This window comes from Festucalex cinctus, chromosome 1 (assembly GCF_051991245.1).
Source record: "Festucalex cinctus isolate MCC-2025b chromosome 1, RoL_Fcin_1.0, whole genome shotgun sequence".
NCBI classification, from domain to species: domain Eukaryota; kingdom Metazoa; phylum Chordata; class Actinopteri; order Syngnathiformes; family Syngnathidae; genus Festucalex; species Festucalex cinctus.
Genome location: NC_135411.1, coordinates 26,231,823 through 26,259,341, shown reverse-complemented (window position 1 = coordinate 26,259,341; position 27,519 = coordinate 26,231,823). Strand labels below are relative to the sequence as shown.

The 27,519-nt window shown below is 41.8% G+C and overlaps 2 protein-coding genes across 3 annotated transcripts in view; one reads left to right on the top strand and one right to left on the bottom strand.

Annotated features, from left to right (window-relative positions):
• Window positions 1–17,228, bottom strand: part of ppap2d (phosphatidic acid phosphatase type 2D) — a 25,675-nt gene extending 8,447 nt beyond the window's left edge. Inside the window, exons 1-2 of the mRNA XM_077526062.1 lie at window positions 16,622–17,228; window positions 886–1,043 (exon numbers count right to left, since the gene is read on the bottom strand). Of these exons, the coding sequence (XP_077382188.1) occupies window positions 886–1,043; window positions 16,622–16,811 (348 nt within the window). The 5' untranslated portion in view covers window positions 16,812–17,228. The remainder of the gene's footprint in view (window positions 1–885; window positions 1,044–16,621) is intronic.
• LOC144021867 (uncharacterized) lies at window positions 13,960–27,519 on the top strand. Of its 2 annotated transcripts, XM_077526074.1 has the most exons (7): window positions 13,960–14,425; window positions 14,598–14,780; window positions 15,156–15,315; window positions 19,553–19,602; window positions 25,141–25,194; window positions 25,536–25,599; window positions 26,267–27,519. In XM_077526074.1, the coding sequence occupies exons 5-7, from the start codon at window positions 25,147–25,149 to the stop codon at window positions 26,617–26,619; spliced, it is 465 nt and encodes a 154-aa protein (XP_077382200.1). In that variant the 5' UTR covers window positions 13,960–14,425; window positions 14,598–14,780; window positions 15,156–15,315; window positions 19,553–19,602; window positions 25,141–25,146; the 3' UTR covers window positions 26,620–27,519. The 2 variants fall into 2 exon arrangements, with proteins under 2 accessions (XP_077382200.1, XP_077382210.1); XM_077526084.1 differs by lacking the exons at window positions 13,960–14,425; window positions 14,598–14,780; window positions 15,156–15,315; window positions 19,553–19,602 and adding an exon at window positions 19,637–20,125.

Genomic DNA, 27,519 nt, shown 5'->3' with positions numbered 1-27,519 from the left:
CAATGTCGATAACCGATAACTAAGCCGATAATTGTTTGCAAAATTTACTTGAATACAAATATACTCTCAATTCCTACTATAAGTCCAACATGTACAAATACAGTGAAACATTGTGTAAACTTTACGCAATGTTTCAAAGTATGTAAAGCACCATGAAGCTGAATTTTATTGATATGAGCCACAACCACAACAAATGCAACGTGGCATGTCTATTATTATTGCCCGATTTCTTTATCTACTATTTACAAGCAGTAGACTGGCATGAATTTGTTTGTATTATTTTATGTGTTTTGTGATTTCTAAGTATGTTTTTATATTTTATCTGGTTTTATTTTCTTATTTTATGTGCAGCACTTTGGTTCCCTTGTGGATTTTTAAATGTGCTATACAAATAAAGTTGATTGATTGATTGATTGATATCTGTATGAAATCAAATTGGTTGCTAATTGCCGATAATTGTCGGCCAATTTGTCCATTATCAGGGTTTATCTTTATGACACCAAATAGTTTGACAATTGCCAATAATTATTGGCGAATTTCTTTACGATCTGATTTATCTGTTTGACGTCAAATTGTTTGATAATTGCCGATAATTTTTGGCGAATTTCTTTATTATCGGGTTTATCTGTATGAAATCAAATTGGTTGATAATTGTCGATAATTTTTGGCAAATTTCTTTATTATCTGGTTTATCTGTTTGACATTAAATTGGTTGATAATTGTCGATAATTATGGGCAAATTTCTTTATCTGGTTTATCTGTATGACACAAAGTTGGTTGATAATTGCCGATAATTATCGGCCACCGATATTATCGTGCATCCCTACTTCTATCCAAACAGTTCTTGTGCTTAAGTGCTTAAAAACAGCATCATCGTTGTCTTACCGTGAGGCCGGTGATCGCTATTCCACCAGCGATGAGCAGGACATCTGGGATTGCCTCCCTCTCCTCATAGGGATACGTTATGCTGCTGTCCCCGCAGAAGAAGCCTCGTCTGTACGGCGTCACCGCCTTCAGCTCGCACGCAAAGAATGGGATGGAGGCTGATGAGATGGGTCAAAGGAAAGGAGGTAAAACAAAAATAAATAAATAAGCTCAATGGGTTTCTGTGGTCTCGGATCACACCGAGATTATGGAGCGCATGTACAGCGATAACAACATATAGATGGGCGCCCACTGCCACAAAAATGAAACAACATGTGGGGTGTCCGTCAACTGGAGATTTCCAGATTACAGGTGGATCAGACATTCCACACATTTCTGCTTCACAAATGGAGGGGGCGAGATGAAAGATGGGTTGGAGATGTTGAATGAGGAAAGGAAGGAAGAACATATTAAAGGATGTGTTAACTGTTGAATGTCCTCACATATGGCTGGGGGTATTTACATAGAGTACTCAAGAAGCTTGAGCACACTCTTGAGCATTCACGTTTGCACTTGCTGCACAGCTGTAAGATCGAGTAAATTGTTTCTTTTAAACTCGTGTTTCTTTACTAGAATAAAACCTCTAGTTAAGCAAGAGCCGAGATGTGTAAATTTGTTGTGGATTATGTCAGAGAATTGAAAGGCTTTGATGTCTATTACACTCTCAGAAAAAGAGAGTACCGTAAGGGTCCATTTTTATTTTCCAAGATACAGATTTTTGTGACCTAGGTACAAATAAGTACTGCTTATGGTTAGAAATGTTACAGGAATGGTCCAAACTGGCGAAGGGGCCATTTCTGTACCTTTTGTTTGGATATATGGGTACAAATAAATGGTAGGCCTATGTGAATGTCTTTTAAAATAGCTCACTGTTGTTTGAAATACAATGTAGAGAAATAAACAGAGAGTAGTAATCTAGACCAGGGATGGGAAATTTACTGCATTTTAGTTTAAAACAACTGACAACGGTTCTTGTGAAGAAAACAAAAATGTGTTGTTTGAGGTCATCTGTACTTTTCGGCCACTTTTTGCTTCCCAGAATGCATTGCAGCAGCATGCAATACTGAACTTTTTCCCTCACAACGTCGTTTATGATTATCATGTAAGTATGTTTATGTCCATTGGACCCTTAAAGGTACAAATTTAACACCTTTTTTTCTGACCGTGTATGAAAGGGGACGTTCTGTCAAAAATATTCTAATATGTTCTATGTGGCCCCACTAGTCTGAACACTACATTCGGATTAATACTGCCTTTGTGGAATATGAATTTAGCAGTAAAATCCACGCATTTTTATCCATCTCTGGGGGGCATTTTGCCACTGAAAATGACATCACAGTGCCTAAGTGCTTAGCTTGCGAAGGTCACATTACCAAAGCCAGAAAACAGGTGAGCCGTGATTGGTCTTTAACACATTCATTGCCAGACCAGAAAAAAAATGCATCATTTGACGTCTTTTTCCATCAATGTCAGTGAATGAGTTAAACATGGTAAAAATCAATGAAGCAATTATAAATTGTTGATATAATGTACAGCAGGGGTGTCCAAACTTTTTCCTCATAGGGCCACATACAAAAAAATAGAAAGCTGCAAGGGCCACTTTGATTATTTATTTTTTATTTTTTTAGTTATTTATTAACACATTCATTGCCAGACCAGAAAAAAATGCATCATTTGACGTCTTTTTCCGTCAATGGCAGTGAATGAGTTAACTGGGCCCCTTAAGCACTGCAATGTCATTTTCAGTCGAAGGCAAGTAGCAAAATGGCCGCTCCCCAACAAGATGAATAACAACTGATGGTTTTTGCTGCTTAATTCATATTCCACAAACGCAACAGTGCTGTATTTACACCAGTGGGAGCGCACACAATTGTAAATACAATTTTTGACTTGACTTTCACTTTAATATTGTAATGTAATCACAGCTCCCTCATCCATCCTCTAGTTTAATTTGCCACAATTTTATGGCACATCCTGCTGTACGTCCTGCTAAGTTGCTAATTATAGCCGTTCTCGTTATCAGGCTGAAAAAAGAGGTCAAGGTCTGCCTGAGCCACCCAACAAACAACCCTCACAGGCCAACGGTGAAAGTTCACCAGTGACCAAGTTGAGCAATGTTAGTACCTCAGATTGAGGGCCGGGCTGTACTGTTTTATTCCGTTCTATTGTTCTTAACTGGTGTTGGCTAGAACGTTTCAGGCCCATGTCATTCCACAGAGTGTAGTAAGACCACAGGACTAATGATTAACCTCTTTGCCTCTCCCTGAACTCCCAGGCCAAAAGCATTCTTCCTGCCAGCGAATCTCACACATTTCGTGACTGAACACACTCACAGCCTGTCCATATCAGCCAAACAGGAACAAATGAACACCAGACCGACACATTCAGACTAAGTTTACTTTTTTGTATTCTCCAGTTCGACAACAACACACCTTTCTTGCTCATTCAGGATCATTGAACTGATAAAGTGAGGGGAATAATCTACAGTTTTGAGGTTATCTGCATGGAAAAACACAAGCAGGGGCACATTTCACTTCTGTGATGACGTGGCAAGTCAGATGGCTTTAAACAGTCCAACTGTCGTCAAAGTCACGCTGCCCTAACAGATGTACCAAAAACAGAGTGGACCAGGCTCGATTGTGTGTACATAAAAGTGAGAGGGGCGGAGAAACTACAGGCACTGTGAAATATCAGAAAAGACAGGAAACAGCTTGCCTTCCCCAAATAAGGAATCTCCTCACGTACATCATGTAGATTCTGGTTTTACAACCTGCATGGGGACATCCTATCTGTAACACAAACAGGTTCAAGTTGCATGCAGGTGCAGGAGGTTCTGTTAACATTCCATTAACTGAAGACACTTCCAGATCAAAGACCTCCTTATAAATTACTTTATTTCAATGATTGTATATCTACTTAGATTTTGGGAGGACTATAAGCGAATCAAAATGATGCCTCTACGTTAGAATTCACCAAGTGAGTATTTATAGCTTACCATTGTCTCGGGGGGATACGTTTTAATAAAAGACACATTGTTATAGTTTTCTGGAAACAAACATCCTCTAAGAGGATTTCCTGGTTCCTGATAAGTGTTTATTACAGCTAGGTGGAGACCTGCAGTTGACATAAGGCATGCATTGTGGTTGGGCACAAATGGACGAGGGCGTTATCATTTCATTGAAATTCAGAGAAATTATTTTATAATAAAACTAAAAAGTATTCACGATAATAAAGGAATGTTGGTTGCCTCCGCCAGTGGAGTTATTTTATTTACTATGTGTTTGTTACTTGGCAGGAATACACAAAATTTACTTAACCAGGGTGTTTCCTGCGTTCAGAATTCAGAGGCGGCCGCCTCCAGCTAATTTTTGCGCCGCCCCAATCAGGCGGCAACGTATTTTAACTGCAACTCTCAACTTAAAGTATGTTGCATGTAAAAGAAAAAGAGTCCGTTGAATTTACAGAATACGTGCACGTCACTAACCTGGCAATATTACATATCCATCTGGTACCGCTCCACAGTTATTTCGTCAGGAAAAGGCGGGACATTCTGTACAATAATTCGAGCTGATTGGACGATGCGACATTCTACATGTTTGTTTTAACCAATTACGTCCACAGATAAAAATGCATTTGTGTCCGTTCATCATTCTTGTCGAAGAGGGGGAAAAGCACGAACATCTTACCAGCTCGAAACGCACGAAGCGCCGCTCGCTGTTCAACATTCAACAAAGAAATGGTGAGTCATTCTGCAAGAAAGGAATTAATTGTAGCGTCAATTCGTCTATGTTGGGTTTGTTTGTTCGCCCCGGCATCGCCGATGGCTTCCTGGTTTCGTCACAGTTGCATATCCCGCCCCCAAACACAATGCCGCTCTGTGATTGGTCCGAACCAACGGCGGTTATCAGCGCGAGCGGTACAAGATGTATTCTCCGGAGTTTGTGAACTCACAAATATCGCGAGAATTCATCTTACGAGAGCAAGGTTAGCACGTCAGGGCACATGGTAAGGATTAGAGGTGTTCAATACTACTTTTTTCCCTGACCAGTACCGACACTCAACTCTTGAGTAGTCACCGATACTGATACCAAATATCGATACCACTAGTACATAAAATGTCCCACCTAAAAATGTCATATGATTTTAAAGAAAGACCTATATATTCCAATATATATTTTTTTTCCTTAAAATTGCATGAAATTAATGGCAACTTTCTATTCATGCAATTTCTCATTTCTAGTTCCTGATCGTAAAACGGGCACCTTACTGGTATCAGCCACCGCCCAGAGTACTGATATTGTAAAATAAGACTAGCAAAATCCCAAGTCACGATGGTTCCACCTCTGCCACAAATTGAGCCAGGTAAAAACCCTGAATTGGTGCAGCAAGGGACAAGGACAAGAAGCGTGTGAGGTTGTGATTTTGTTAACCAAAGATTTTCCTCAGCCGTATACTGTCCAGGAGGTGGGTATCTATAAATGTGTACAATTGATACTGCAATTAGGAATTTTCAGCCGGGTTGGAGTTGTGCACCTCGGCCCAACTTTGCCATTTTAGTAGCAACGTGACATTTCCCAAAATTGACACAGTCTGCCAAAATGCTCAGTTTGGTTGCAATGGCCACCTCAATTTGAGTATTGTATGGAGCCGAGTAAATATTTGAAGATATTTTGCTATTCTCATTTTGTGAACATTCTCAAAACTCTTTTTTTTTTCTGTTGAAACCATTTAAAGCAACACTGAGGAACTTTCAGTTTACATTGATTATGGCGGCACCACATGGACAAAAGCGGTAATGTTATATGCCTGAAGGATGTGTTGCAATTAAAAAAAAAACACTGAATTTTCTATAAAATGGTTACCTTTTAAGCTATATTTGTTTAAGGTGCAGAGAGTAAAAAAATTAAAAAATATTTAAAAAAAATTAAAAAAGGAAAAGAAAGCAGAGACTGCTTCTGTATCTGTACGGGGGAGAGACCTCGCCGTTGCCTCTGAGTGTCACTGTGCTTTTCCCTTGCTACATCACAGAATAAAATACAAGTGTCTGTCCTGACTCCTGCCTGCATGTTTGCCTCCTTGAGTGTTACATTTATCTCAAGTCTGCTACATGTGTAACGCAAATTGAAAATCGGATGCTGAGTTCTGCAGAAATTTAAGGGTTTTTCTTGTCATGGAAAAGGATTGCCATGTTTTTATTTGCTCACCTGTGCAAAATCTGGACCAAAAACCCCTTGAAATTGGAGTAAAACGGTATAACTTCACACTTGTTTCTGGACCCTTTCATTTCGTCAGCTCATCAGGGGCACACCTTCTCTGATTGTCTGACGCGTTTCAATTAAAAGTATCCGTCCATAAGCTGGTATGGAACAAAAATCCAAGTCATTGCATCAAAATCGACATTGTGACATTTAAAACATCGTGACACTTGACTCTTGCTTAAAAACTCAACTTCAATATCTCTAATGAGCAGATGAGTCGTGTGCGCAATAGAACTGGTCATGTACCTTAGTGATCTTTTTTTCCCCTCAAATGAATTTGTTAACTCATTAACTCATTCACTGCCTTTGCCAAGTATACTTGTATACTAATTTTTAGAGCGGAGATAAATGGGGGCTAATCTGACTATGCTCCACAGTAAATATCAAACTTGGAAACAACTTTACTGATGCCCAACCACCGGTAGATGACATCATTGCCCCATTTTATACGAAATAAACACAGTTTCAGAGTCCGTGGGAGAAATGGCTGTATTTTGGCAAACCTACATTTTTCTACTGTCAATTATAAAAGAACGGGACGGGGCAAAATGTAGGGAGTCTATTCTGTTATTTGGTAGATTCGGTTTATATATAATTATTGAACGTACCATCACATGGGGATTAAAAATGTTGAAATTTTCTCAAATGGCTGGCAGTGAATGAAATGGGGGGTTTTAAAGGTGTTTGAAGTCCTCATTCCATTGTTTTGTTTTTTTTTTTTTGTTTTACGAAATTCCATTAAGATGGTGGCACCTTGTCATGTTGCTAAATTTAGCTCAACTGATGATGAACAACAAAGGGTACGTGAACTTTGCAAATCAAGTTAGTGCAACGAACGGATCAATTTCTATACATTAACTGCAAGTCTCTTTGCTTGCTATCAAAATTTTGCAGTACAGATGGCCACTCTTCTGCTTTGACAGGAAGTGGACCGACTTTCCATCACAACCTACACACTGCAGTTACAGTTGGAGCACGGACCTCTTGTGAGATATTGATACATATGGATGTCTAATGGAAGCCCTGAAGTGCTGACCTGGGTAGCAGCTTGCCTTACAGCCTCAGGTCTGCTATTACTGATGGTTTATGTCCTAATGGCCCGGATGGCAAGGATCCAAAGATCACTTGAACAAAGCGGGCCAAAGTTCTGCCTGACAACTCTCACTGCTGTGCTAGGTTACACAGCATTTGCCATGTCCCATAGACAGTGTCACAGTCAACCTCGAGCCTTTTACAACTACTCTTAAAACAATTATCACAACAAGACCCCCAAACCCCCCAGAGGCCCTCACATCATGTGTCAGGCAGCTGTGAGAAAACTAAAACACCTGGCCAAACGGCTTACTCAAAAGAGAGGCGGGCCAGGTGAACAGACCTTAAAGGACATGGTTTACAAAGGCAGTCTAGCATCTGCTACTCACTGGACACTCAAAGCCAAGGCAGGAATGCTTTCACATAGTCAAAAGGGTCTGAACAGAAAGAAAGATGGGGGAAGAGAAGAGGGAGGGAGGTAGAAAGGGAGAGAGTGGAGGAATGAGAGCAGAAGGGATGTGTGCCTCACTCTGAGAAAGTCTTCTGGTTCTAATTTACACATCTATGACCACGGCCCCAAATGAGCTCACTGTGAGAGAACAACAACCAACAGCAAGAAACAAAACTAGGGAAAATGAGGCCCAGTTCAAAAACAAGAGGGCAAATGATTGTAATTCATGGAGATGCTTTATGGCCTTGTTGATAAACCCGTCATCAGTTAAACATTACAGCAAAAGGTTAAGAATAGAGGGTGGTGCTGGAGTTCTATCGGAAAGATGGGTCTGAACAAGAGGGATGCGGCAAAAGAAAGAACACCAGACGGAGGCGATTAGAGTGGTTCTGGAATGCGAGAGTCAGGGATCCGGCTCTGCTGGGACGCGCACAGCAAGCACGACCCTACCTCAACTTCAAGAATCCCCCAAATCCCCCCCCCAACCTCCCAACTTAGACTCCACTCACTCACATGCACATAAAAAAAACACAACAAGCCAAATCCACAGCTATATAAACAAAGTGGCAAACAAACACACCACAAAACCTAAATAACAACCACAAAACCAACCATGATTATAACTATTTAAGCCACGTTGGACTCAAAAAAAAAAAAAAAACACAGTCAAACTCATCATTATCACTGACCCAAATGATTTCCTATGAAGGCTTCTGCAAACAGCCAGTAGCTACATCATCATAGATTAGCACCACACTTAGCCTCAAGCTATGTTAAAGCTGTTCCATCGCATCCAATAATATTTGACTGCACAGACTTTACTCTCTATCTGCCCTTTGATAGAAGCAAAGGACACACAATCAATGACCTGTCAAGTCCATGGGAACTGCAGTTTACAAGTCTGCAGTCTGCCGGCGTGGTTACCAGAACACTTCTGGGGTGGTCCACCCTAGCTGGCCCCCTCGCTAGCACGCCAACATTTCCCACCTACATTTTAAGTTGCGGATTTTGTGTGAAGCCTTGCTCGCGAATGAAAAACACAGGCGGGGTTCCTGAATTGCAAAGTGTCGTAATTTGTTATTTGCGAGTCTGATCATCCCCAGTAACGTCATTCATTACAAGAGGCAAAGTGATGGCTGCCTTACAAGCTCATAAACAGCAGGCTACAGCTGGTCTGGGTGGGCTTGCATAATTATTTGCTCCTTGATGACTGCTCAAAGTTGCCTTGATAAGTTCCTGTATCTAGCTCAGTTGAGTCAGTTACTTCAAAGGAAAAGTTTGGGTTCATAACAGCAAGTCTTTGTTTTAAGGTGCAGTGCAGGAAGCGATTAATAAGGGACATTCAGACAATGGTGCAGTGGAGTAACACTTTTACAGGAAGTGAGTGAAGTCATTCACACCAAGGCTGTGATTAAGACAAGCACAATGAAAGAAGACTGCGGGAGTGTGCCCCAGACTGCGGATGCTTGTTCTTGCTGGTTTCCCTTGGTGGGCTGAGGCAGGTAAGTGGTGAGATAAGTGTGAGAGCTATTTCTCCCCCACCACGCCACCCATTCAACAATTGGCTGCATTGGCTTGAGAGTCTAATCTGTTTTGTCTACCCTGATGTGTTTGAATGAATTGCTTTATTACAGACTCAAATAATAACACCAAGTCATGCTGGGACAGAAATGGGCCTTCTCCAAACTGTTCCGAGCAAGTCAGAGGTAACATGACCGCGTACAGCCGAATATTTTCTTCGTGTTCCACCAATGCACCAGGAGAGCTCTTCCCTCGCTCCTTGACCCGTCACAGCTGTGCCAGTGCAGACATACTTCTTGCAGCTGCTTCTGTTCCCTCCACACTTCACTGACCCGCTTCCTGGAGGCCCGTTATGGAGCTCAGGGCATGCGTGGTGAGCTATGAGGTATCTGCCTGCCTGCCCTGTCTGATTCAGCAGGAAAAGTCACTGTGGTATGTACCTTGGAGACTTTAAAGGAGCCCTTGTGGTGGTTTGAGTGTAGGTAAAGTAAAGTCTGACAATATGAGAGCGAGGCGGGTTCGTGGTTCAGACTGCATGGGAGTTTGGCCTGAGGGGTGCTTGGCATGGTGCGGCTTGATTGGGGTAGGATGTGTGGAACAAATTGCGGGCAGTGTTATCTGCATGTTTGGGTTTGGAGGTTTTGGTTTGTTGGGTCACCTTCAGAGGAGGTGGATGAAAACAGGAAAGGATCCTTCATGTCAAGATTGGACACACTGATACAATGATCCTGATAACAACGCAACCCTGCGTTTTCTAAGGGTAGGCTTACAACACCAATCTTAGAATGTTTTATTCTCTCTTGACGTTCATGAAAAGCTTCATGTACAGTGATGAAAAATGATCCCCATTGACACTCACATGCAAAAGTAACTAATATGCATAGTTTTGTGTTTTTGAGGCTCCAAAAACAAAACAAAACTTTTTAAAATCTGTTTTTAAATAAAGCAGACCATTTAAAGTCCCTGTTGAATATATTTGACACACCACAAAGAATGTTGTTTATAACCGTGCCAAATATGAATGATTTAAAAAAAATGGCCATGTATATAAAATGCAGCTTCAAAATCGCTTCCATCCTGCCCCTCTCAACTGTCCGTCAAATGGCACTATTACAACCTGGGAAAAATGGATCCGACTTTGTCAGGCATCTTTCTCAAATGCAACAACAAGGCGCTCTAACACAGAAATGTTTTTTTTATTATTTGTTTTACCTCTCTCTTCCACACTCTCTCTGTGATGTGCGGACACTCGCAGCTGACAACAGGGCACTCTAAAGCCACTCTAGCTGTCAAGTCTGATTTTTCTTTTCTTACCTTGCTCCTCTGCCTTTCTCACAGCTGACAACGAAGGCCTCGAAAAGTGGCCACACAAGCAGACTATCCAAAGTGAAGATGCATTTTCAGGGTGTAGCTATAGCCAGCTAGCTAACTGCATAAACAAAGGCAGTGAAGTTCATATGTAGTGGGGGAGGGAAATCTCATGCTGCTCGTCATCGGGTGGCATTCTAATTCATTCAAAAAAATCAGGATGAACCGTTTAACACCATATCTCCGCAATTGAGTGCCAGATCGTTTATTTACAGTCGAATGTATTTACAAACAAATATCTGAAATCACTTAACCGGTTTGCTAAAAAAATTTTTGTTTTTTTGTTTTTTTTAGCATAAACAAAATGATAACACAATGGCAACTCAGGTGTGGGAGTTATCAATTATCATACGAGTGACTCATATTGGAATTTCTTTTAAACCTTAAAACTATAGGAAAATATTAAGTCAGACTCAGGTAGACATGCTGATGCTCCCCAACATATTCCAGTTAACGAGCACTGACGATTTCTTCATTACAGTTAATAGCTATGGACAACATTGGCCAGTCATGGAACCTACAAGTTAGACGAAGATTGCGGATGCCTCAAGTACATCTGAAGTGATTGTCTTTTTGCAACTTTCAGATCCTTCAGTATCCACTGAGACATAATCAGACGATTAGGAACAAGATCCCGTGCACAGGAACATGATGTAGATCCCCAAGACGTTCTTCAGCTCCTGGCACTCTTCCAGCCTGGGGCCATCCCTTCATTCAGGCTATCACTTACCCTTCAAACCGCTGTTAAATGAGACATTTCCAAGCCAGCTCTTGCGGGCTAATGAGTGAGCTACTAAAAGCAAAGCAATGTGATTGTATTGGGGCAAGCTAATGGATGTAGCGGTGCAGTAATACGTCAACAAAGGGAGAGTCAGCAAAAGCCTTTCTTCCGTTGGCTAATTATTTGACTGACGCATTTTTAATGGCACGCCCTCTGTTAGCCGCAGAAGTGACGCCAAGTTAAATTTGTCAACAAACAATGCACACATGGCAGCTGGTTTGGCTGATACTCATTCACACTTCTGCAAAATACACACACATACGCACACACACGAGACTATTTAATATTCTAGGGCCTGTACGCCTTGACATGTTGTTACATGTTGGCCGCATACAGCCTGACTCTCTCTGCCAAAAAACTGGAATCCTACTTACATAAATCTACCACCCGTCCAACTCATACTGACATAAAAAAAAAAATACATGCACACCTCACAACTTGCATGAACTCACTGCTAAATTTGTACTTTTATTATGGGAGGAGGAAAGCGGAAAATGGGTGACAGCAAGGAAAAGACGGAGTTCTTATTAACAGGACTTTCTTACTGTACCAGCCAGTCCGTTTTTCAAAACGTTTCATGTGCTAAAAATGTGCCCGTGCTCACACAGGCCTACTAAAACAGAATGAAAATTCAAAACATTATATGATGTACTGTAGTGGTAATGTCACTTTGTCAGGAAGAACTTGTCCTGCTGGAGAAAAACACTTTTTGAAACCTCCTTTGTGGAAGCACTGAATGTACCCTTGAAACCCCACCGCCCCGCCACGCACATCCCTTTCCCCAATTTCTTTTTTCAAGTTCCAAAATGCCATTGTTGTAAACAAGTGTCATCAGTTAAGCAGTTAAGTGGTATTGTTTAAACCAGTGGAGTCCAAACTACAACCCAGGAGCCGCAAACGGTTGGTTGTGAATATTTTTTTGTGGCCCGCTGCATATGCCACCAAAGTTGACACTGACAAGGCTCATGTCATTTGCCTCCAATGTACTTTACTTTGTGCAGTTGATAGATAGCAAGACAGCAGCTCTTTTTTCAACCAATCAAACACCACTATAATAGTAACAAAATATCGACTTTGCTGTCAAGGTCAAATTTCTCTGTTTTGAAATGTTGAGATCTGCTCCGGTAGACTACAGGCCACTGACCACCTTAAAATCCAGAAAATGTTGACTTTTTTCCAAGCAGTCCCAAATAAATACATATATAAAAGTAAACCAATATACATATAATTACTTCACCTATCTTGAACCACAATTATGTGTGGACAATTTCAGTTTGTTAATCCAAAGATGTGAAAAATGTCAAAGTGGCCATTTAAGAGTAAGTGTGGACAAACCCAAACAGCTATTGAGCATGCCACCCCACGGCTAGGTCAAAAACACACATCTTTGTTCAAAACAAATCTCGAAGCAGGACAAGCACAGTGACACACAGTGAAAGTCAGGCTTTACAGGCTCGCCTCCAGTAAATCAACATGTTTAATTGGGGGAGAAGAGCCGCAAGTGGCTTTATTAGGTGGATGACAGCCTAAAGACCACCTTGCATAAGAAGCCAAAAAGCAGTGCAAGCTGTCAGAGCCTGTCCCTGCACGCTCGCCTCACATGACAAACGGCCCATTCCCTGTGACCTTTGGGTGGCTGGACATTTCAGGTTTAGCTACAGGCTGCAGCGCCTTTGTCAGGTCAAGCACCCCATCGTCCCACTACTACACGGAATGCACGCACGCTAATAAACAGCCAAGGAAAACACATGCTGCAGCTTACATGCAATTTACTTTCAGTGCGTCTCCGCGGAACATCCATCAAGAGCGTGTCAAAGAGGCCCAGAAAACAGCAGAGCTTGCTCATTGACGCAGAACCAGCAGCCAAAGAAGCACTGCAGACAGATTAAAGTTCATTCCAAATGACACATCATCCCCTTTTTGTCAGCACTTCATTGTGAGGTAAATACTATTTCAAATAGCCAGGCTGTGGAAAAAGCTCCGAGCATTGTGGGATCCCTCTCGAGCTGATAACGTAACGAGGACGGGATGCTTGGGGGTGAAATTCCACAGTTACAGTCGTCAATGAGCCCCTTCATGGCATGAATTACACCGCCAGGTCAAACCGTCTGCTGATGGCATTTTTTCTGGGCAAATTGTGTTAGTCGGAGATAAGAGGATTTGGCCAGAAGAAGGAGCCAATTCATTGCCAATAAGTTGCGGCATTCATTGTCGGATGCCCCCAGATGAGTCAAGGTCAGGCCTCTGCAGATAAGCGACGTGATGGGTAGCAGAGCACAGACAGACGGGATGCACAGCAAAAGGCCAGAGATCTGCATGGCATCCAGCAGCTAATAAGTTAGACTTGGTTTGTCGCTTTCACATTGTGAGGCCAACACAACTTTGGTTGTCGTTGAACATTCGTATGTTCAGTATTTTTTACAGTACCTTGACCAAGAACAAAAGTGCAAAGATACCATAATCATTTTTTAAATGAAAACGGTACCCACATTTCAAAAGTATGCAACTCCTTCTGTCATCTCAGTGAACTAAGTAGCCTGCTAACTAATTGTACTAATTGCAGTCCACTACTTTTTTTCACTTTTGTTTACAGTTCAGCCTTGGTGGTGGTCTGTACTCTATTAACTCATTCACTGCCTTTGACAAGTATACTTGTCAATTGTATTTTTTAGAGCGGTGCTAAATGGGGGCGAATCTGATTATGCTCCACTGTAAATATCAAACTTGGAAACAACTTTACTGATGCCCAACCACCGGTAGATGACATCATTGCCCCATTTTATAGGAAATAAACACAGTTTCAGAGTCCATGGGAGAAATGGCTGTATTTTGGCAAACCTACATTTTTCTGCTGTCAATTATAAAAGAACGGGACGGGACAAAAAGTAGGGAGTCTATTCTGTTATTTGGTAGATTCGGTTTATATATAATTATTGAATGTAATATCACGTGAGTATTGGAAATGTAAAAATTTTCTATAATGACTGGCAGTGAATGAGTTTTAAGTGACAGTCTAGTTGCTCTTGCAGTCTCCCCAAACATTTTCCTGCTAGGAACCGGTTTACGGTGGAACAGATTTTTCGTGAACAGGTAACAACAAGAGGAATCATAAGAAGCCTCAAACACTGTGTAATAAGATCCTTATTCCATTAATCTAATAATGAATCGATCTTAGAAACTGCAGTTAAATACAACTATTTCAAAATCACACTATGACATGACATTGAAGAATGATTATTGTGAATTTGTCCATCTTCTAAAGAGCTTGTCTTCAATGAAGTGGTTGTAAGCAAGCTGGAACCTATCCCAGATGACCTTGTGGTACACCCTGGAGTCTGGACTGGTTTAGTGTTCTCAACAAGACCACACCAACAAGAACCATATTATCAAGACTAGAGAGTATCGAGACCGAGACAAGACCAAGAAAAAAATACAGTCTGCAAGTGTGAGTAAAAATGCCTTTGATTCCAAGACGAGACCAACACCCTTAAAAAGTGGTCTCGATCAGACCAAGACCAATCTCGAGAACTACAGCATTAGACTGGTCGCCAGTGAATTGCAAGGCAAACAAATATTTACATTCACACCTATGGACACTTTAGAATCTCCAATGACCCGAAGTTATATGTTTATGGAATGTGGGAGGAGAGAATATAACAAACGCCACACATGAAGCCTAGAGCTGAGAGTTGAAGCCTGAACCTCAGACCTATTTACAGCAGTAGGCCTTATGCTGCTGTCATTTGCAACTCCTTGTATCTCACTTGTATTTCAAATCACAAAAACATCTGACATCCGCTCTGTTTTTTTTTTTTCCCAGCTTGAGACTGAATATCGCTCAGTCCGAGGGCCGTGTCAGGTCAGGGAGGATATAAGCGGCCAGCAGAGGATGTACAGTAAAGGCGGCAGGGGCTTCCAGTTTCCTCCATCATGTTGACTGATACTCACCACACAGAGTTTAACTGAAGTGGCCAAGTATGGTAAATACATCAATGAGCAAACCTTCAAGGTTAAACAATAAACTGAATGTCTTTCTTGTTTAACCGCCAAACAAGACATCAGACCAGTCAGTCTGCCTAGACAGGTTACACCTCTCACTCACTCTCTCCTGTGTGTTTATTAGTCATTTGAATAAATCACTTAAATCCAAATGGGTCATGTGGTGGCAATGACACTGATAATATTGTATTTTAGATTTTTTTTTTTCTCTTCTTGTAAAGCGCTACACTTTTCTGTTGTATAACCTAAAGCACAAGACGCCCGTCTTGTAGCTCATTTTAAATTGCCCTCAAATCTGTTTGCGGAAATATCACTTGTTTTACTTGTTGGCATTACGCCCGTCAAGTGAATAAACTACTTATTAACGCACAGGCATGAACGCCTTTTGTTTGGTTGTAATTGCAACTGAAAATGTACCGCCCTTTTCTACTCCTCATTGTAGTGAACCATTCATGATCAAGATTAGTATGATGGCCTCAAATAAGGAACAATCAGCAATGCAAACATTATTATTTTATTTTTTTTGTAACTCCTTAATGCTCTTTTCTTTGTAGTATTAAATGGTCTCCTAACCCATTGTCAACCACATTTTCTGCAACTCAAAATGGACAAACATGACAAATCAAAACATTAAGATATTACATTAAGTTGTAATATAATATCTATAAATACTTGGGTTCACGCTAATGCCGTATTGGTCAAGTAATCAAAACATGATGAGACTTAATGTGAAATGAGGACTAATCCTAAACAAGTGATTAGTTTAAATGCTGAGATTTATCATTGCCACTTACATGTGTGTTAATACTTGGGCGATAACATTGAATAACTAAAAAAAAAGAAGCTTCAATTTAATGTTATCGTTCACTTATGTCACTCCTAATTCCTTGTTTTTCGTTTTATTGTCAGTGTGGGGGCCGTGTTTGCTGTTATTCTAATACGATCCAGCCATCCAGCTGAGCACTGTAAATTATGTGACTGACATTGAGAGTAGCCGAGCACGGCTATGTTTTCTTCCCAATTCCCACGTTCTTCTCCCGGGAACTTTAGGGTGAGGGGAGGTTACCATGGGAACAGATGAATTCCTGGGACAACTGCACCCGGCCCCACTCTTCCCACCCTCCTACCCCCCTTTAGGGATCACTTTCATTTGGACTGTTTGGGAAGGGGAAAACAAATTCCACACAATTTCCCCCCAAAGGTAATGCACTTTGCATGCACTTTACATGCAATCAAAATGTGGCTCAAAGCAATTAATGGGTGTGATTAGTTATTTTGAAGCCTTACCGACACACAGGCATATAACATCCAAACCGACGAGCATCTTCCTCTTGGTGCAGATGGAGCTGTCCTCCTCCTCGTCCTCTGGCTTGCTGAGGAAATGCTTCCCAGCTCCGTTCTCCTTCCCCTCCCCGGCCCCGTCACTGTCAGCCAGCCTGGGCAGCGTGCTGCTCCCGTGGGCATTAAACTTTTGCATGTCCCCCTCACGCAACTCGCTCCCAAAAAGTCACTCAAATGGCTTATTGGCAGCAGGTCTGAGTCCGGTGAGAAGTGTCAGAACTTTTTCAGTCCGTCCCCCGGTGCCAAAAATCCATGCTTTTTAAGAAAATGTTGGGGTAGCGAGACTCCGGGAAAGCAAGCAGCTCGTCGGTGGTTGCGCTGCGGGCATCCGTTGGCCAACCGTGCCGGTGAAGAGCGCTGGAAGTGGGCGGGCTAGCGAAGTATACTTCACCTCGTTCTCATCCACAACGTCTTTCAAACCGTCCTCCCGAACCGCAATCACGTTCGTGCCAAACTCACAAGAAGGAAAACTTTTTTTTTTCCTTTTTTTTTTCTTCTGTAGACTTAAGACTTCAAAGTAATGTCGCTCTTCCTGCTGCGGGCGGTTTTATTTTCATGGCTTTGTTGCTGCGTTTCCGGAGGGGTTTGCGTCAGCTTAACTTTGATTACTGGCCGAGACCAAATCAATATGTAACGATCAATTTGGAGCTGCCCGTTCGATTTCCATCTGACCTACATCACAACATTGACTGATCCACTGTCACAATGCCAGGCCTAACAAACTGGAGGGCACTCCATTAGGTACACATACTTTCTAATGAAATTAAAAGAGATGTCAATCACAATCAAATCTGCATTTTCCAAGACGAAATAGTTTTACATAAATAGATATCTACAGTATACAATGCCAGTCAACGTTTTGGAACACCCCAGGCCTCAAATTCAATATCTTTTCTCATTAAAATTTCCTGATTCCTGATAGATTAATACTTAAGTTATCAAAGTCAAACCATATTAGATTCTTCAGCAACTTTTTCCCAAATGACAGTTTTGCTCAGTCATCTTTATGATGTGGATGACACAGCTGTGCATTATCAAAAGTTAATTGCTTGAATTTCTTGGCCTCATCATGTTGAGTTGAAATACAGTAAATGGCCCTACTTGAATACTGTTTTTGCATGTTATGGCAAAAACTACTCAACTAAGCAAAGAAAAACAACAGTTTGACATTACTTTAAAAAAAATAAATAAAATAAAAATAAAGGTCAGTCAGTCCGAAAAATGTCAAGAACTTTGAAATAGAAAGTATCCCTAGCAGGTACCGTCAGAAAGACCATCTAACATTATGATGAAATCAGCTGTCATCAGGGTTGCCCCAGGAGAGGAAGACCCAGGGTTACCTCTGTTGCGCAGGAAAAGTTTACAAGTTACCAGCCTCCGAAATCGCAAGTGAAGAGCACTCCAGATAGGAGGCCACCTAAATGTGTAACTTCACAGAGTTCAAGTACCACACACCTCAACATCCACTATTCAGACAAGAATGTGTGAATCTGGAATCTGTAAGCTTGAATTACTGCAAAGAAACCACTACTAAGCAATAACAAGAAGAAAGAGATGAGATTATACCAAGGGACACAAACAATGGGTATTAGAACAGTGGAAATCGGTCCTTTGGTTTGCATATTGAGTACATATTTGAGATTTATGGTGAAATGTTTGGCAATTTATTAAAAAAAAAGTAAAAGTCAACCCAAAAGTTTTCTTTACAATATTATCTTCTATGGAGCCCTGTTAAGTTTTGGCAGCTTAACAATGCATTCGGATGAATGGATGATGGAGAGATGAAGTTTCTTTAGCCAAGTATGGCGTATTTATTGCGGAGTGCAACAAAACACGAATTTCCCTGGTAACCACAGCTCAACTCAACTCAAGTTTATTTATGTAGCGCTTTCAAACAGCCTGAACTGTCACAAAGCGCTTTACAGAAAGACAAAAAAACAAACATAACATAAGACATTAACGCCAATACAATACAGTCACAACAAATCAACATTCTTCCATCCCTACATACGCTTTGATGTTTGATGTTTGAAGCTGTTTTTAGATGAAAGAGGACAGAATCAGCCTCCTTTCAGCCAGCAGTTGATCAGAGACGTGATTTCAGCATGCATGACGTCATACACGTTTGCTACAAGCTAAGTTTGCTTATAAGCTAGCTCATAAAGACGCAGCTGCTGCGTTCGCGATGAGCACCATACACACACAAAAGAATGGTCCAATTTTCCAGTCCCATCCAAACTGCCTCCCCTCCAAGCGCCGAACCTCCCTCCACTCCACGACCCGCGTACACCACCGCGCCGAGCGGCGACGTTCGCGTCCTCAGCTCTACCGACATCCATCCTAGCTAACCGGCGTAGACTGTCCAGTGGCGCCGAATTTTCCTCCGAGCAGAAGGGCTGTGCAGGCATGCGGCTGAATGAAACCGCCAGTTTTTTACTATAAAAACAACGGCATTTTTTATTTATTTATTTTTTTACAGTGGATGCATGTCAAAACATTGTTGTACCTTGTTTATGTACTTGTCTCTGCCATTTTCATCTCTCTTAATAGCGTGTACCCATTTACCCCCACTGTTTTCTTGCCTTTTGGTAGGGTTGTAAAGGTAAATGTTTTGTTTTCATTTAATGAGTGGATCTCATCATCCATTGCTTTTACCCATTCTTTAGAGTTAGCTGATCTCAGAGCTGCCTCAAAATTTTCTGGTATATCACAAACTGCTCTGTAGCAGTAGTCAACTGTGTTATGAACACTAGTACACTCCTCATCTTCTATTATGTAGTCTTCTAAGTGTGGATATCTTCTACTTTCAGGTTCATTTTCCACTGCAACTTTATTCTCATTGTGTACATCTCTCTGAGCTTGTTTCTTGTTTCGCAGGACGTCTGTAAGAGGAGAGAAAATTTTCTGTGCAGTTTCCCTAGTCCTAGGTACAGGTATTTCTACCTCGTCATTATCAGTGTATTGATTTGTCTTATCTGTTTGTGTCTGTTTTTCCACATCTTCATTGCTTGCAAATTTAACTAGTCTGTGTTTTTGTACTTTGAGTCTGGATAATATACTAAATATGCCGGGCTGTTTTTATCATATCCTACAAAGAGTCCTCGGTCACATTTGGTATCTAGTTCTCCTTTGTCCTGTTTGTATATGTGTAACATACAGACCCAATTTTTTGCATTCTGGACAAGTTTGGCTTCTTGTCTGTTAACAGCTGGTAAGGAGTCTTTCCTGTGCGTCTGTTAAAGCATCTGTTGCGTACCATTGCTGCAGTTTGTACTCCATCGTGACATAGGTACCGTTTCTGGTTGTCAGTACGTTTTCCCCTTCTTTGAAGATTACTGTGGCACCACTGGGAGTTGCCACCTTCACCGAAAAGATGTCCTGGGGGTATGCTGGTATGAAAAGTGTGTCCCTCAACGTCTCCTTGCGTCACTGTCCTTTGCTGTCGAGAAGGTAAAACTCTGCGTTACCTTTTTTTCTGGTCGGAATGTGCTGTCGAAGTTCTTAAACTTGGTGGCGTCGGTAACGATGTGAGAGGTAGCCCCGTGTCCATCATCAGACCTCATTCCTGGATGTTGCACGCCGTCTGCTCCTGGGTACCGGACAGGCCGTCCCTCGTGTTTAACACGTCGTCGGCGTCGTCATCCGCTGAGATTTTACTCGTACCATCCTGTTTGTCTTTGTCCTTTCGCCTGCATGTGGCGTCCTTGTGTGCATGTTCTTTTTGCAACGACTGCACCATGTCTTTTGTCGACACGCTTTCACACAATGCCCTTTGATGCCACACTTGAAGCATGTCATCTCTGTGTTCTCTTTGTTCCGGTCTCGTGCATTTCCTTTGATGTGACAACGTCCAGCTTCGTCTCTTCAAAATTTCTCAGCTTAGTTTTGAAATCTGCAAACTTGATGTCATCCTCTGCATGTGCCACATGTATTGCGAATGGCTTACAACTTTCGGGCAGTCCCATCAAGACCATGGCTATTAATAAACCATCTCCCAACGTTTCACCTACATTTCGCAATGCTGTGATGGCGGTTTCAGCTCTGATGATGTAGTCCATTATGCTTTCGTCGTCACCCTTCTGCAGTGAAGTACGCATAGTGTGCAGATTGATTATGTGGGGTTTTCCATTTCCGGCATAATACTCCCTCAATATTAGCAAAGGTTTTCTTCCGTCATTGGGCGCATCCCTCATAATTAATGAGAGGCTTTTGTCATCGAGGAGTTGAATCATTTCTGCGTATGCGACAGCATTTTTCTTTTCGTCTGTCGCTCTTGTAGCGTCGGTCGTTGGTTCTTCCAGCACAGTTTCTTTCAGCCCTATTAGATGGAAATGTCCCAACATTTTGGTCCCCCAAAGCTCATACTTGCTTTCATCTCCGTCGAACGTCAGTCGAGGCAACCTGCTTGTCCCTCGTGGATCCATGATGCTAGTGAGCGCTTCTTGCTAATTAGCCGTCCATTAGCACGCTGTTAGTCGCGACTTTCTACTCGGTGGATACTGACAAACTTTCCTTCCGAATGTCTCTTGGGCCCAAAACCTGTTAGGTTTTGGCAGCTTATCAATGCATTCGGATGAATGGATGACGGAGAGATGAAGTTTCTTTAGCCAAGTATGGCGTATTTATTGCGGTGCGCAACAAAACACGTGTGCATTTCAACAGATTTCAGGCTCAACAAGGAAGTAAAAGGAATATAAAAGACAAAGGAAGATAAAAGAAAATGTACCAGGAGCGCCTCACAGTGGCTTAAGCGCAACATTACACATGAGTACATCTAAACAATCAATTTAGGAAATAATCTCGCAACAAGCACCACTAGTCTAAACACAATACTGCATTTGTGGAATATGAGTTAGGCAGTGAAATCCACTCGTTAGCCATTTCAGGGGGGCTGCCATTTTGCCACTTGTTGACTAAAACTGACATCACAGTTGCTAAGGTAACGGCTAAGCTTCAGAAAGCAGGTGAGCCATGATTGGTCATTACCTGAGCAACTGTGATGTCATTTTCAGTCGACAGCAGGTGGCAAAATGGCCGCCCCCTGAGATGGATGATTACGGGTGGATTTTGCTGCACATATTCCACAAACACAATATTAATCAAAATACGTATGTTGCGTACATCAAAGAGACTAAATTTTTGTTTGTTTTTTGTCTATTTTGACAGGTTGACTTAAGTGAGGGAATCAAGAGTGTGGAGTGGCTGGATGTGAGCTGTGGCTGATAGCAGCCCTTGAATGAATATGCGTGTGGTTATGTATAAAGTGACTGAAGAGCATCAACAACTGTGTCGTCTTGCACACAAGGCCGTTACAGTACAGCGTTACAGTACAGTATTGTTAATGTTAATGAAAATATTTAGTAAATTATTCCAGATCGAATTCTAATTGACAATTAAGTCCACCTTTGAAGTCAACTCAGGTGTAAACTCATAAGACCTTCGTTGAGTTCATTTCAACACCATTTGACAATAAGTGTCACTTTATTATCTGTGGTTTGTTTTAGACCCAGAAAAAAAGCAAAAAAATCTCACCCGCTCATGTTGAGGATGTTTGACGGTCCTGCAGCACCGCCATGCGTTCAAGAGTGGTAAATACAGCAATCCAAATCCCTAATTCAGAAAAAGTACCGCCGAAAGCAAATACTTGACTCGCCAATCAAACACACACATACAACGCTGACAATTGACAAATCACCACACGCATGAGCCAATTGATTAAACACATGCACACGAGCTGTTTCGACACATGATTGCTGCAGACAAACCGATTGAACCGTTTGAACACTACTAAATGTAGCAAGTCAGTTCACTTGTTTTCAATCAAAATGGAAGTCAGAGAAAGAAAAATGAGTGTCAGAGGGGGAAACTGTGGAAGATGAGCAGGAGGTCGAAATTGAGGAATAACTGACATAGGAGGAGAACGTCCTCAAAAAAGGACCGAATTTGTCAAATAAAATTTGATAATGTCATCAACCATAGATTGATGCTGAGTGAGGCCTTCCAACAAGACAATGGTTAAAAAAAAAGAAAAAAGAAAAGTCCAACAAGAATATTGCCTACAATGAAATTTGCTGGTCAGATCCAACTAGGCGAGGGGTATATGCAACCCTGGTCCTAGAGAGACGCAGTCTTGCGTGTTTTAGATGTCTCCCTCCTCCAACACAGGTGATTCAAATGAAAAAGCTATGGAGAAGCCTGATAACAATCCTCACCTATGTTCGACGAGGGAGACATCTAAAAGACACAGGACTGCAGCTCTCTGGGACCAGGGTTGCCAACCCCTAAATTTGGCACTTTATTTAATTTATTTTATTCTTTTTTTCTTTCTTTTTTTTTGCAGTAAATTTAACCTGTACTGGGAGTACAGTATTTAAGTTTCTATTTTCTGGGCTTACAGTGTTGGGACACATTTTGTTGTGAATGTTTATCTTGAGGGTGGGTGACTGGTTAGCACGTCCGCCTCCCAGTTCTCAGGACTCGGGTTCAAGTCCAGGCTCTGGCCTCTCTAGGTGGAGTTTACATGTTCTCCCCGTGCGTGTGTGGGTCTTCTCCGGACATGCCGGTCTCCTCCCACATTCCAAAGACATGTATTAGATGTATATCAAAATGCCTTTGCCATCTTTTGTTCAATGATTAGGTGGGTGACAACTGTGAAAGAAACTTCTTTGTTGATGCAAGAACCTAATTGATTTCAAATCTGATTCAAACAGCGCTGTCTTTTTTTATTGTTGCGTTTTGTTGTTGTTGTTGCTGCTAGGCACTCATCAAAAGGAAGTGGATGATTCATTTTTGTGTCGTGACTCTCCCTGGTTATTGAGTGGCGTGCACGTGGAGAGTTGTGGTCCAACACCCGACTTTGACTAAATGCAGGGAAAGTACCATTAGTGTACATTCCATTGTGCACTGACAGCCTGAACACACACACAGACTGCTTAGTGAACTCAGGAAGCAATCGTGTGCACTTCTTTGGTGCTCAGGGTTTGTGCCTTTTCGTCCCCGGCTGAGGCTGGTCATCATGCCTCCTCCTACCCAGCAAGCCCTCATCTACATCCTTCTGCTGTGGACCACCATCCTCTCCATCAGCCAGGTGGCGTGGATCGTCTTGTACTTCTCAGCCGCGGGGCACAGCAGCACGGTGAGACAGTGCAAACAGGTTTTTGTCACTCTTCCATCGCGAGCGTATCTCTTCTGCTCTTCTTGTGGTCTGTGCAGTAGCGCAGCTGGTGAGAACTTTTCACCTGCTTGCGGTCTGGCAGCCTGACATGTCAAAACCTGCCTTTGGTTGGGTTGTGAATTATTTACTACTATTGATCAGAATATTTTAATAATGCTCTGATTTCTTCTTCTATTTTATGTGGCTCTTGCCCTCATTAGGGTTGTGGGGTTAGGTGGAGCCTTTCCCAGCTGGGATAAGCCCTGGACTGGTCACCAGCCAATCACAGACAAACAAGTGTTTACACCTATGGACAATTGAGAGTCCGCATAGAGTTTTGGGGACGTAAAAGGAAGCTGGAATAGGCCTAGATGTGCAAAAAAAAGGGACAAGCAACCACTAGGAGAACATGCAAACTCTACACAGGTTGGGATTTGACACCTGAAACTCGGAACTGGGAGGGAGAGAAATGTCATTGAAAACCTCACATTTGTTTGGATTTCCCTCGAAACAGGCTTTCCCAATCCTGGCCCTCGAGGGCTGAAGTCCTGCAGGTTTGAGATGTTTCCGTACTCCAACACACTTGATTCCTATCATCAGCTCATCAGAAAGCCTGATTACGATCCTGATCTTAAGAATCATTGGAGGACGGAAACATCTAAAAACTGCAGAACTTTGGTCCTGGAGGACCAAGATCACGGAAAGTGAAATAATCCGCTCCATCATAAAACTTTATACATTTCTAAAGCAGTGGTTTTTAACCTGGGTTCAATTGACCCCAGGGTGAGTCATTCTCAGAGGTCAAGTCACACACCCGACTCATATGATTTAGCTGCCGGTGATCATGCTATGCTAATTTGGTGCACTTAGTAGTCGACTTGTGTTTGCGATGGTACATCGTGGGATTTCTTTATTATCTTAATCCTGTCGTCGAGTAAAAGAAAGAGAAAGTGATCAACAAATATGTATTCACATATACTTTGTACAAAAAGTAGGGTGTTCCACAGGGCTCAATTCTGGGGCCATTGCTGTTTTCCATCATACAAGAAAACAGTGGTGGTTGTTTCAAAGGGCTCTATAAATATAGAGTTGAGTGATGGGAGTCAGTGTCCTAACTGCATGATTTGCAATGTCAAGTAAATCTAGTCCAGCGCAACTAGCTATCTAGCTAAAGTAAAAGGAACAATTCCTCAAACCGTAGTGGAATTAATGCCACCACACTGTCTTCCGTTTTATTATATCAACATGACTGTTGCCTGGTTAAATCAACAAAGGCGTTTTGATTATTCAGATTTTCTGTGTGCTTTGGCAGAAGCGGATGAATGAAGCATCTCATGACCTGATGCCGTTCAAGAGTAATCATTCGGTAAATAATCGTTTGCTCCTATTTCAACTTTCATCTTGCTGATGCCAAGCTTGAAGTTGTAACATAATGTACACACAAATACACATGTACCTTCTGTCTTGAATTTTGGCAGCCCGAAGCCGCCTCAACTGCTTCCTGTCTGTGTGCTTATGTCATGTCAAAGAGCCTAACCTAACCCCCTCCCTGCTCATCTCTCACGTCATTGCCTTCTTCGGGGAAATGACAGCGCTATGCTCTCACTTTTGGGTTGAAACGTTCGACACTCTCAGCCTCACTTTTTCTTTTTTCTTTTTTCTTTTAAGAAACGTCAAGTTGTAATAGATGTGATCTTCTGTTGACAGTCTCCTCTTGAGGCAGCACCACAGTGGGGTGAAGGCAGAATGCTGACCTATACAGCTGTCAGAGGTAACAGAAAAAGTCACCAGCACAATTCAATGTTAAAGCCTCCAGCAAGGTTGAATCACTTCAATTTGTACGAACACCTTCATCGCAGACATCCACTTTTGCCATTATTATCCATGCTTATTCACCGATATTTGTTTCACAAAAAAAGTTGATAGACAGTCGTTTGTTCTTCAATAACAAATTACTACAATACTGCACATTTGCTCTTTGGTTCTCCCTCGATGTGCTACTATATTAGTATAACACTTGCAGAGCATCACACTTAAAACCACTAAGACGTGTTGAAGTACTTGTCATAAAGACGGCATAGCCTTGTATATTGTTTGCATTGTCAAGTGCCTTGCAATACAAATTTGCTCTGTTCCGCAGAGATGGGAATGTTTTTTCAGTACTTTCCTGAGTATTTTTTAGACTACGTTTTACCTTTACCTGTTCACATTTTAACATGAGTATCTGTACAGTTGCATGAGTTTGTTTTTTAAAAATAATTCTCTTGAGCCACAATTCGAAAGCATGGCTGAATTTCTTTGGTTTACTTTCATTATTTTTTTTTTAATCTATTATACTTTTGTCAGATTCAAGTTAGTCTTTATTTGATGAATAGATGTTATCCAAAATTATGATGTTGTGATCTATGAAGCTCAACTAAAATTCCGGTCTCCCACAGCGGGCGAAGCAATCGAATGGCTGGCAAAGCGTCCGAACGCCGACCTGATGTCCGAGTCGGGGGACACTCTGAGCGTCATGAAGGACGGCTATTACTTCCTTAACCTCCGGGTGACCCTGTCCTCATGCAAAGGGGCCGCACAGCAAGCAACCGTGAGCCTGAAGCGCGGCGCCCGAGTCCTCCTGCAGGGCCGCGTCCACGCCGACACCTGCAGCACGGGTGTCCTCGGCAAGGTGGTGGAGCTGTCTGCGGGGGAAGGGAGGCTGCAGGTCGCCGTCAGCCCTCCCAGTGGGAATGTCGACTGCGCAGAAGCTGTCACCCACCTGGATGTCATCTACATGTTCAGGCCTTAACTCTTTTACTGCCACACATTAGGAAAAAAACAACAACAACCAGCCATTTCGCTGATTACGAGCACTCATCAGATTCCGTCACATTTCATTGTAATTCCATACACCAACAGCCAATTGAAAAGAGACACAATGCTGCCATCTGCTGGCCATAGTTAAGTGGTGTTTTTGATTCCACAACCCATAGACCAGATAGCGCTGCACTTAGACGTTGCTCCGTCCATTTAAGAACAACAACAACAACAACAAAAAACGTAGATGACGTCATTTCACGTTTATGGCAGCATACATCGTGATTTTACTAATCGTTATTAAACGTTTTTGGCAGTCAAAGAGTTAAGTGTCACTGAACCGACTGCACCCTAAAAGTACGATACAAATCTTCCAGTTGTCCCATTTTAAAGCTTAATATAAGGGAAAGAAAAATGTATATCAGGAGGGTTAAAGTGTTTCCGCCATCACTACAATACAGGGATTTTTTTTTTTGTTGCTTGAATGGAAAATGTATGTTCTTGTTTGTGATGGAACAAAAAACGCAGCAGCTTTTGGTTTGATGCTTGACATTTGATTTATTTATTTAATATACAGAAAATATGTTGAATATTATGGTGTGAGTTGTTCAATTGCTGATTGACCTCAGATATTTATATTGTATTTATTTTATTGTTTTGTTTCAATGTGTCATTTACAGAGACATGAAAAATGATTTGCCCTCTTCTCAAAGTATTCCTTTTTTGCATAGTTTGCCCACTTTAATGTTTAAGATCATCAAACAAATGTACATATCAGACAAAGAGAACCCAGGTAAATATAAAATGCAATATTTAAATAGTGGTTTTCTTTATTTATTAAGAGAGTGACAAAAATATATTTAAAGGCTACCTGGCCCGATTGTGAAAAGCA

Excerpts from the sequence above, each read along its gene's own strand:
- LOC144021867 (XM_077526074.1), top strand. The coding sequence starts at position 25,147 with ATGAATGAAGCATCTCATGACCTGATGCCGTTCAAGAGTAATCATTCG. Across the intron at positions 25,195-25,535 it reads CGTTCAAGAGTAATCATTCG|TCTCCTCTTGAGGCAGCACC; the intron begins GTAAATAATCGT and ends TTCTGTTGACAG. Across the intron at positions 25,600-26,266 it reads GACCTATACAGCTGTCAGAG|CGGGCGAAGCAATCGAATGG; the intron begins GTAACAGAAAAA and ends GGTCTCCCACAG.